General features: G+C 37.9%; 1 protein-coding gene across 1 annotated transcript in view; it reads right to left on the bottom strand.

The window, feature by feature from the left end:
- Positions 1–11,450, bottom strand: part of RLF (RLF zinc finger) — a gene marked incomplete at its 5' end in the record, with an annotated part of 21,992 nt that extends 10,542 nt beyond the window's left edge. Inside the window, 2 exons of the mRNA XM_010171333.1 lie at positions 4,573–4,775; positions 11,318–11,450. Coding sequence (XP_010169635.1) covers positions 4,573–4,775; positions 11,318–11,450 — 336 coding nt within the window. The remainder of the gene's footprint in view (positions 1–4,572; positions 4,776–11,317) is intronic.
- Between the last annotated feature and the right edge of the window lie 247 nt (positions 11,451–11,697).

The raw sequence follows: 11,697 nt of genomic DNA, 5'->3' as shown, positions 1-11,697 counted from the left end.
GGAAGAGCAGAAGCATGTGTATTACCAGTTTTCCATACAGACTTGACAATGGAGTTCATTGAACAATGTCAGCATTTTCCAGGGTCCACCGAGTTTTGGTGTTCAACTTGAGACCTATGACTGACCTTTTGCAGCAGACATTTTTAGAGCAATTCACAAGCTGAAAGTGCTTGCAGATATGTCAGTTTTGCATTTGAAAAAGTGTAAAATGCAGGAGATTATTTTTTGGAGGGGGAGTGAGTTTTGTCACAGACTCACCTCTGGCAATACAGAAGCTTCAAGAACTCGTTGAAGTGATAAAGCTTTGCTAAGGGGACAGACATCACTGCTGCTTGTACGTCAGAGATAACAAGCACTAACAATATCTGGAAATCAAGTGCCACCTCCATGTCATTGGGGAAGATGGAAAAGCAAGCCCATACTAATAGCCACACGGAAGAATTCTGGTTTTCATCACTGTACAGTGGAGAATGTGTCTGTTCTAGCTTACAGATTAAAGAAAAAAAAAAAAAGATACTGCTGCATACCACCTCCCTCCAAGATCCTTTGCCAGCAGTACCTTTCTTATGTTCTCATCTGCTTTCGGTACTTACAGGTGCACCGACTTTCAGCTTGTGTGGGAAGTCTAGTTGAATATACGTTTGATAGCTGGACCCAGTATTCTATGACCTCTCTCCACTCAGTTATTCCTGTTCTTTATAGATTACAATTTCTATCAGCACATCTTATAAAGCAAATTAGGAAAGCAAAGCTAAGTGACCCAAACTTTCATCTCAGATAATTTCCACTGTTATACACTGCTAACTCCTCAATATCCCCGGTAGTGGTTTGAGATAAGCCTTGTGTTCCAGGTCTTGGTTTTTAGAAAAACAAGACCTGTCAGTGCATGTAAATATGGGATATGTTTCCTCCACAAATCTGAAAACAAAGTGCCAGTCTAACTGTGGTTCACTTGGCCGGGCATCATTTGACAGAAACAATGCTCAGTTTCCCAGTTGTACTAAAGGAACAATCAACAACACTACCACTGTTTTAAAAACTACAAACTTAAAACCTACTTACTAGGGTTTCTTAGGCTACAGAATGATAAACCCCACATTTTAAATAGCCATCAGCTACTCCTCACTCAGACTCACACTGTAACAAGACCTGGAACTTCTGCTGTGGGCTGGACCAGCAGGAACAGCACAAACATCAGCTCCAGCAACAGGCATGTCTATGGTGCTTGGAGCAGCTTGCAATTGCACAGCACATTGGATTTGCTCTCCTTTTCACACAGAGGTTTGATTCTTTTTGGCCAAACTCACTCATATTCAGGACACTAACAAGGCAATTTGTTTTCAAGTCCTGTTTATTTCAAACTTAGAAAAACCCCATCAAATGTCTGAAAGGAGACTGATTATTGACAATTGTTTGTGGGTTGTTTTTTTAAAAAAATATATATTTAAGACAAAAAGTCCAAATGCACAGCTTGAAATCATCCAACGATATCCAGTCAGTCACTCAAGTGACAAACCAGACACTTACTAAATGAAAGTGTCTTTACTAAACCTGGAAGGCTAACCAAGACCAACAGTTCAGTGACTATAGAATGAACAATACCAAGATATTTAAAATTAGAAATGTTGAAAAAGGCTGACTTCCTCCCCATGTTCCGTTAACAAGAAGGATGTCAGTTTTCTCTTCAAAATTATTCCATGGAACATGCAGTCATGTAAGATTTATCTTGTCTTTGTCTTCCATGTCATTTTAGTTTGAAGAAAAACTTTTAATGTTACAAAGATATTTCATTTCTTATGTCATTGTAAAAATTTTCTACCATTAACCTAAGCCTTCTACCAGTTTTTTAGTAGGACATGATGTTAATACTCCTTAAAAGAGAAGCACTCAACCTGCTTATCTAGGAAGATTTATCCTCTTTTCAGGAGCCAGAGATATACAATGAACTGACTAAAAGCAATTTAGTTTCAGCTCAGAGACTGTAAATTCCTGCTAGCTGGATTAGCACAACATACTGTAAATGCAGGCTACTCTTTTGCTGCATATTACCTTATTTACATTAAATAATGCTGCTATAGCTGCAAGAATCTGGGAGCTAGCACTTCAAAATTTAATAAAATAATATGTTTTATATCAAAAGTATTTCATTAAGCATAGACAGCTTGCAGGGCAAGAAAGACATAGGTTAAGTTCTTGTAATTTTCCAATCAAATTGGAAATTCAAAGGGAAGAGAAGACTTGGCTTGCCTTGACAATGGAAAGACTGTTCTTAAGCTTCCCGGTTGAGTTTTTATGAATGGGTTAATGGGCATGTGCTTAAATTCAGACTTCCTCGAGTGCCTTACTTTCATATTTTTGAATGGTGATTCCCAAAGAAAGTCCAGACTTAAAAAAACCCTACTTTGATGATAAGAGATAGCTATATGGAGCAAATGCAACCTAGCAAACAGTCACACTGACACACGATTGATCAGTTATGATTAAAACAATGAATTTGGCTTAATTTTAACTGGTTGTTTCATTTGAAAACACCTTTTTATTGCTACACGTGGCTTGCACTTGCCTTGCAGAGAAAGCCATCGTAGATTATGGAACATTTGGGGCGTCATGCTATTTGCATACACACACATACACACAAGTAGTTATAACCATATATACACACATACATACATATGTTTGTACATATGTGTATATATATATATTTATGTACATACATACACACGTATATGTGTACATTATTGCCTACAGATATAGATAGAAATAGTTCAAAAGCATTAGGAGCTCAACAATTTTAATTCCAAGCCTGACCTAGCCATTCCAGTCACTTCCACTTCCTGGAAAGGGATGAATACATTGTTTAATCTTCCAAAATCAATTTTTTCTCTCCAATCCTCCTCAAGCTATTTTCACCCTTTTTGCAAAACTTACTTTCTTAGCTAAGCCCAGTTTCTCCATCCTACTCTAAACTTCAAATTTCACTTAACTCTTGTTTCCTTTGTTACAGTTAATTCCCTCTTTGCCCCGCTGGGTTTTCGGTCATTGCCACCTCTTGTTCTCCAACAGCTGCCATTCTTTGAACTCTTTAATCTTTTTTTCTATCCCTTTTCCTCACTTGTCATTAGATCTGGTAACTTTCTACCTGAGGAAGATGATAGGTAACGAAGATATAACACAATTGTTGCCTTCTGAAAACAAAGGTGGAAACAAAAGCGTTTTAGAAGTCTCAGATTTCAGCAATTCTGTAGAGTGCCAACTGCATGATACCTGTGACAAAGCATGCAGAGAAACGTTACATGCAAATCCTTCTATTGCCAATTATTTACATCAACTTCCTGGCACTGTAACACCACTGACTTCACACTTTTCACAGTGTTGGCTACAGGTCCAGGTAAGTCAATAAACAACACTGTTTTAAGATACTGCTTTGATGCTTAATGGCTTCACTTTCCCATAAAACATTTAATTAAGTGATTACCATAATTTGATTCAAATCATCAATCTGGGTTCTAGCTTTTATACTTGACTGGCAAGTAAAGACTTAGATTCTAAGTACCTAGGTAAAACAGATATAACTACACTTCACAACTCTTAAATGAAACTAAAAATTGAACACAATTTAATGTGATTTCTATGCCATTCATCATTAGTAGACAATCCAATCAAAGAACATGTTGCAAGTTACCCATCTATTCCTAGTGCCTCCACTATGGAGATCATGCCTGCAGTGAGCTGTTAAATGTATTCATTGCTCCTACAGAACAGCAAACTGAGGGGAACGTGGCTCAAACTGAAGAGGCTATCTGAGGGTACACGTATTAAATACTTATTTTTCAAAAGAAGTATTTCTAAAGGAATGCTTTTTAAATAGTTTACATGTATAACAAGAACACTCCAAACAAGTCTTTTACTCCTTCAGAAAATGCAGACAGTTGCCTTTTTTTTTTAAATTTGTGAAGCTTGCTTCAGTTTCACAGAGGCTTACCCAAAATGTTCAAGTCTCACATTTAAAACTACACCAAACCCATACATGTTTAACAAGAACGGTAAGATTGATAAAGTTAACAGATGTGTGAGATCAACAGGCAACAGAGACAAGAGTTGTATAACCGCTGTTACCACTGCAATGTGTTAACACAAATATTTACTAATGACTGTTACTGTGAGAAGAAGACTAACTGCTAAAAATGAGCTTAGTTTTGAAGCAGCAAAACTAAAGGGGTCTTTGGTTGGTTGTTGAGGTTTTTTTGTGTGTGGTTTTTTATTTTTTATTTTTTTTTAAACTTTTCTTTCCTAGGTCAGAATGACTGGGAGAGAAATAACTCTTTAACCTTTCACACACATCTAACCTCGAACACAAGCATATAATACATACTTATCTACACCAGCAGTAAATACAAATGTTCTTTCCTACTGCAGTCTGCAATAGGTAACTTCTCTACTGGAACTCTGCTGCAACAGTTTCATTCTTCAGTTCTTACTACTGTAGTTTCAAGCTTCAGTTCTTAGTATTGCAGAAATAAATTCTAAAACACATGATAAATATACAATAGAAAGGGACTAGGGATTACTAACCTCCTTAATGGAGTCTTCATTAGGCAGCCTAGAACATACACATGTGATGTAGGCTTGGCGAAAAGATGAAACATTTCCAATTTCTGGAGAATCCGCACACAGTTTTGACAATAAAGTAGCTTGTGGGATGCAGTTTGACTTCATCAAATGTTTTATTCGCATCTGCAGAAAGGAAGGCCCTTCTCGTGTAATCAATTTATTAGCTAGGAAAAGAAAAAAGCCTTTGAGAATACGCCATTTTACAGCTGACACTTAACTGAAATTGTCTCACTGCTTTCATACTTTGTTTTATTACAAACTTGTTTAAGCATGGTCAACTTTCTTAGGAAACTCTAGGTGTGAATAAAAAGTGACAGCAATAAATGGAATATTTTCTCCCAAACAAATTCAGACCAACTGTGTAGGGAGAGAATGGAGGGATATAGAAAACAGACCCCCCCTCAAGAAAAAGATAGCATCCATTAACACAATAAGGAAGTACATCACAGCAGTGGCTAAAGGACACTGATCAGAGTGTATTTTGAACAAGATACCAGTAGTTCAGTTGAGATTCAAAATCTTAAACTTTTAACTGTAGCTTCATATTCCAAAGAACCAAAAATATTTCAAAGCATTATGTACTTTTCAACCAGAGATTTTTCCACCCATGTTGTTAAAACCCCACATCATGCCCAAACATACAAAATAAAGTTGAATCTGAAAATGTTATCTTTGTGGTACTTTGGAAGAACTGTGTTTAAGACATGCTTGGCTTATGCTCTAGATCAACCAAATACAATTAATCATTACGAGACTTGATGAACCAATTCAATAGTAAAAATGTAACTTCAGATTATATTTTTAAGTAGTTCGCAAAATTTATTTAATCTGATTAAAAACCTCACAGATTTCATTTTATTCTCTTCACAGAATTACAGGCTATCTCAGGTCAGAAGGAACTCATACGGATCATCAAGTCCAATTCCCTGCTCCTTGCAGAACTACCTAAAACTACATCATATGACTAAGAGTGTTGTTCAAATGCTCCTTGAACTCTGACATGCTTGGTGCTGTGACTACCACCCTGGGGAGTGTATTCCAGGGACCAACCATCCTCTCAATGAAAAACCTTTTCCTAATATCCAATTCTGAACTTCCCCTAACATTCCATTTCCTTCATCTCTTGTCAGTGGTCACCAGAGAGAGATCAGCACCCCCTCCTCCACTACCTCGAGTAAGTTGTAGATTAGGTCACCTCTTAGCCTTCTCTTCTCCAAGGTGAACAAGCCAACTGACCTCAGCTGCTCCTCTTAAGTCTTGCCCTCGAGGCCTTTCACCACCTTGGTTGCCCTCCTCTGAACACACTTAGTTTGACATCCTTTTTATATAGAGGTGCCCAAAACTGCACACAGTACTCAAGGTGGGGCCACATCAGGGCAGTGTAGAGTGGGACAATCACCTCCTTTGACCAGCTAGCGATGCTGTGCTTGATGCACCCTAGGACACAGTTGGCCCCTTTGCCTGCCAGGGCACACTGTTGACTTCTATTTAACTTGTCACCAACAAACCCTCAGATCTCTTTCCACAGGGCTACTCTTCAGCCTCTCGTTCCCCAGTCTGCACGTATAACCAGGACCACCCTGTTCCAGGTGGAAAATCTGGCGCTTGCTTTTGATACATTTAATATGGTTGGTGATTGCCTCGCTCTCTAGTCCATCCAGATGTCTCTGTAAAGCCTCTCTACCCTTGAGGGAGTCCACAGCTCCTCCCAATGCAGTATCATTGGCAAACAATGTACATTCAACTCCTGCACCCAGATAATTTACAGAAACATTAAAGAGCACTGACCCTAAAACTGAGCCCTGGGAAACCCCACTGGTGACTGGTCACTAGCCTGATATAACCTCATTTACTATAACTCTTTGAGCCTGACCCACCATCAACTAATTGTTTGCCCAACATTTTATGGACTTGTCTAGGTGTATACTGGACAAGTTATCCGAAGGGATGCTGTAAGAGACAGCATCAAAAGCTTTGCTAAAGCACATGGACTTTGCCTTAGCTGATGAAATAGTATGCTTCAAGACAGCTATGGTGCTACTTCCAGCTTAACAAACATCTACAGAAAGGCCTCCAGATTTGTACATATTTAAAAGACCATTGAGAATTAAGAAAGAGGGGTCAATATACTTTCTTCTACTGCATGCAATAATACATATCACCCAAAGAAAAAACTGACTGATGATTTGTAGAAGAAATTATGGAAATGCCTCAGATTTTCTGATAAAACACATATTAAAAGTGTTCTGCAGCAGTTGTAGTCAATCAGCTATCTGTAAAGCCTGCAAGAGACTCTAGATCAGTCAAAAAAAAAAAGTTTGCTTTAGAATAACAACTTATTGGAAGAGCCATTGCATAAAAAATATTTTCACTGTGTTCGTGTCTTCTTACTACGATGTGAGATGAGTAGCTAAGAAACCAATACTATATACATTTCTGAAGGAGAGAATTTTACATAATAGAAACCAAGAAAATTCTCATTCTTTCTGCACTTAAATTATTGTCCAAACAGAGAAAGAACATGTTCTAACAGACACTACACTAGCTGGCAGCAGGCTTACAATGTGTACCTAAACAGAAAACTTATTTCAGGTGCCAAATACCTAATACATGCTTGCAGTAAGACTTACCAGTATTCTGTATAAGTTTGCTTAGAGCCCCATTAGAGGTCATTTAAGATTCAAGTCTATGGTACTGGTTTCCATTTCTCACAGGAAAAACCTCTGAGCAGTAAACTCTTGACACAGCTGACACTGAGACTCCACAGTAAAGTAACTTCAATGGAGAATGTAAAAAAAGCTGGTTGACCAAGAAATAGTCTGCAGTAAGATCTCCATTTGCTAGGAAACAGGTACTCTCTCTTTCTTAAAAATACATCTCTATATGACATTGTGCTTTAACATATATCCAGGGAAACGAACACTGCTTCAATATCCATCCTATTTGATGTAAGAGACCGCTACCACAACAAGGTGACCAACAGATCACTGTGAAGGAAGAACTTTAAGAAGGTGTGCTCACTCAACATTGGAAACAAAGTCGTCTCTCCAGGTGAAGCATACTATTCACAGGCATGTCAGTAATGGTTTGTAGTGCCTACAAGCATTCAAGACAGTTCTGTAGTCTCTGTTTCTACAGCTCTTGGCTCACAGAACAACTAAATTTTTTTTCAGGTTCATGAGAATAATAAGAGAAATACTAGGAAAAAATAAGATATTCCATTTACCTGCTCTAAGAATGACTTAGATTCCTCTTGTTTCTTGTTACATAGCTAGACAAGCACTTAGCAATTCCTCAAATAAAGGTTTTACCAACATGTCAGAGCCAGCTAGTCAAGACAAGCAAAGGGTTTTAAGAGTACCTGCAGTCAGCCAAACAAATTTAATGTTTTCAGGTTAACAGTCACACTTTAAGCACAGATGTGAGTAACTTGCTAATGAAATACTGGAGGTGGACTCACTTCTGGTATGGACAAGAAGGTCTCAACTTGCTGCAGTTTTGGGGAGTGGATAGTAAGCATTTTCACCCCCTCCTCCCCCAAGGGTGGAAGGTCGGTGCCCTTGGGCTGATTCCTCCACACCTAAGCAAGTATGTACTGAACTCTGCAAAGGAGGCAAATGAGGAACTGAGCTCCTCCACCATGCAGATGTAAGCAATGAAGGTAGGAGCAAAAGTCAGATATCTGACTAGTGATTTATTTCTGTCTTAGCACTTAGTTTTCCTCTGAAGTGTCTATTCTTTTCCAGCAGCTTGCCTGCAAAAACCTCCTTTTCCCTGAAAAGGGAACAAAAACTCATTTTGCTATCTATTCCTCAGAACAGCTGTTTTCCCCTCAGAGAACCTAATTTTGTACTCAGTGCTAAATCTCTTAAGTTTCGAAACAGGTCCACGAACAGATTTTCTTGTTCCTTCTCTTCCTAGACCTCCTGTTGTTGTCTGTTTTGTCCTGGTGTTCTAACAAGCACCTCAGGACTAAAACAGCTTGCTATAAAAAAATCAATGCAAAGACACCTTGCAACCCTTCCCTCCTCTGAACCCTTTAGAGTCATAAACAGTCAGTGCAGTTTCAAACTCTACCCATATCTAAAGGGCTCTCTTATCCCAGCACCAAAAAGTAAGGATAAGAGATTCCCCTCTCACTCAAAACATTTGTAGTATAAGATGAATTTAAGTCAAAACACAATAGCCTTTATAAAGCATGGATGGCACCAAAGCATGAAAAGACTGTGGTCACTGTGAGAAATTTTCAAGAGAAACAGCATCGTGGGCAAGCATTTCCACTGAAAGTACCTCTGTAACAGGACAAAAAGTGCTAAAGTCCAGTAAAGTATGTTAAGTATGCATGAATGACATTGAAGTCTGTATTTTACAATAGGAGTGTGGTGGAAAGTTCTCCCAGCTTTCCTACAAATCAACTCATGTCAAGAGAGACATACCAAGATGCTGGTATTCATCTACTGCACACAGCAACAAGCTAACCCTAACATCTTAATTCTTCCTGAATGATACTATTTGTTAAGCAAAAAAACCCAAAACCCAAAAGATCAACTCTTAGGAGTATTAAAGCTAGCTTCCTTAGGCATAGAAGAATGTCAGAAGCCAAGACTGCCAAACAGCATCTATTATGTTCACTTTGGCATGTTCATACAATTTAGTAATCTAAAAGGCATAAGCGGCAATATTTTTTTTTGCAGCCCTTTCCTCAAGCAAACATTCATGCTCAAAACAACCACCTTTAGCCAGATGACAGTACAAAACAGTAACAACCATCCTAGACACACAGCAGTTTAATTTATTAACAGTCATAGAAGCAGCAGGCAGAACCTAAGCTGCTATGAAAGTTTGGCTGGAACAAATTTGGCAAGCCCAACTGTAGTTGATGTCAGTTCCTTTTCAACGTCAGTGCATTAAAAAAAAAATAATAATTAAGAACTCTAATAAAGAGATACAAGAATATGTCACATTTTCAGGATCTTCAATTCAAGTAAACATCTGACAACTAACATGAACTACCAATTCATAAAATAAAGCTCCAGCTGGGCCCGTTGAGCTACTCTCACATCTGGCTTACCTGTGTCCCACAACAGCAAAAGCTAGGAATGCTTTTCAGACACACACCACAAAAAGCACAAAACACAAGCTATTCAAAGAAACTAAGTTTTAGATTACTGAAATAGCACCCATTTACAACACCACTTCGGAAGATACTCTGTGGAACTGTTATATGGAAGGATAAAACAGCAGTTTGACTAGAACAACTGAAAAACCATTTTGCTGGAGCTCTTTTCTGCAGCCCTTACTCAACATGCCTAACAGCAGAATTGTCCTCCCTGCTATGACCTGCAGAAAGTGCATTTTGATTCCTGTTGTTTCCATCAAATGGAGCCTGGTAATCAGAAGAGAACATCACACAGATCAATGAAGTGACACAAGTAAAAGAAGGAAGACAAACTTAGTAAGTAATCAGTGACTTAAAGACTCCTATTACACCTACAAGCATTTACTTGATATGATTCTGAAGGTAAAAAAGGATTAAGTTAATCCAGTAGACATCTAGAGATTCCAGCTTAATTCCAGCTCAAATCATCTCCTACACAAGGCCAAACGAGTAATTCCAGCTATCCAGACTGACTTGCTGCAAGCCAAACAACATTACAGCAGCATCTGACTTCCTGGCACAGAGAAAAGGAGGGACTGAACAAAGAAAAGGAGTTCAGATGTTTCTGCCATACTATTGAATACCTGAAGTAAATGCTGGCTAAGACTGCAGTCTACCCTTGTCTGCTTTTTTTTAATGCTTTCTAGCACAGGGAAGCAATATATCCTCTCAACAACCTTAATGTGTTTCTCATTTATTTATTTAAAAAGTACTAACTTAACACAACTCAAGAGAAGCTAGCCAAAGCCAGAAAGAAGGATTCTGCTATGGAAGAAAGTCTGACTTAAAATCCCTTTTTGTACTCCTTTAATTTTTAAGAAAATATTTTATGGTCATCTTCTCCTCTATATTATTTTTCACTTTAGTTTACCACTGAGGTAAACTGCCATCTCATGTACTGTTAATGGAACAGCTAAAAAGTACCTACAAGTACTAATGGTACCACTAATAGATATGAAAAAAACTGAGTAAAAGAAGAGAGTTTAAGAGAAGACATTCAAAAATTACATAAAGTGACACTAAAAACTCCTTTTCCTCACCTCTCAACATTTTCTGATTCAAGATCTTATTTCCATAGTCTAAATACAATGAGCTTCCCAGCCCAGAGCTTAATAAAAGGAAACCTCCACACTCATGTCGCCCCTCCACATGCGTCTTTTATGCCTCTGAAAGGTGTGGACATACACAGTTCCTCCCTGTGAAGCATTCAGGAAAACATTTAAAAGCTTTATGAAGAGTTATGAAGAACAAAACACCTCAGGGAGCAAAATTCCTGTATTTTTATGATGGAAAAAGAAATACTTTTTTTTTTTTAATATTCAAACTGATGGATACCATAGCCCAAGCAGAGATGCATTAGCAAGGATACATTATTCAGTGTCAGTGAGACAGTTTCATCATAAACATCACTTAGCAACATATGAATACCAATGCACAGTGCAATTTAAAATACAAGTCTCTTCTGACTTCAAATCACTGGTTCCCCACCAAAACCACACCAAGTAATTTCTTAATAATCACATATCATCTCTAAAATCACATTCTTACCTTCCTCAGTTTCTACTGGTTGCTGGGACAGAATTTTAAGAAGAACTGGATTTTTCCATACTCCTTCCCTTGTGATATCCACCAATACTTGGAGGTTGTTATTCCCAAATTCCAGTAAAGCATCATGTGAATCCTACAAAATTAAAAAAAGTCATTAAAAGTCTTTGCTAAAAGTGAAATTATCTGTCCTAATATTTGACACCATTCTTCTAAGTCATTAACATTTTGACATGTTTGCATTGGGATTTTAAGGGTGCAACATCTTTTCACTTCTCTAATCCTACAGCAAAACTTGTCAATTTCAAAAGACTGCAAGTTAACTGAAATGGCTTAACTATAAAAGCCTATTCTGCAGTTGTAACTCTTCTGCAATTTTTATG

Source organism: Antrostomus carolinensis, unplaced genomic scaffold (assembly GCF_000700745.2).
Source record: "Antrostomus carolinensis isolate BGI_N321 unplaced genomic scaffold, ASM70074v2 scaffold25027, whole genome shotgun sequence".
Taxonomy (NCBI): domain Eukaryota; kingdom Metazoa; phylum Chordata; class Aves; order Caprimulgiformes; family Caprimulgidae; genus Antrostomus; species Antrostomus carolinensis.
The sequence above is the reverse complement of the archived record's forward strand: the minus strand, read 5'-3'. Positions and strand labels throughout refer to the sequence as shown.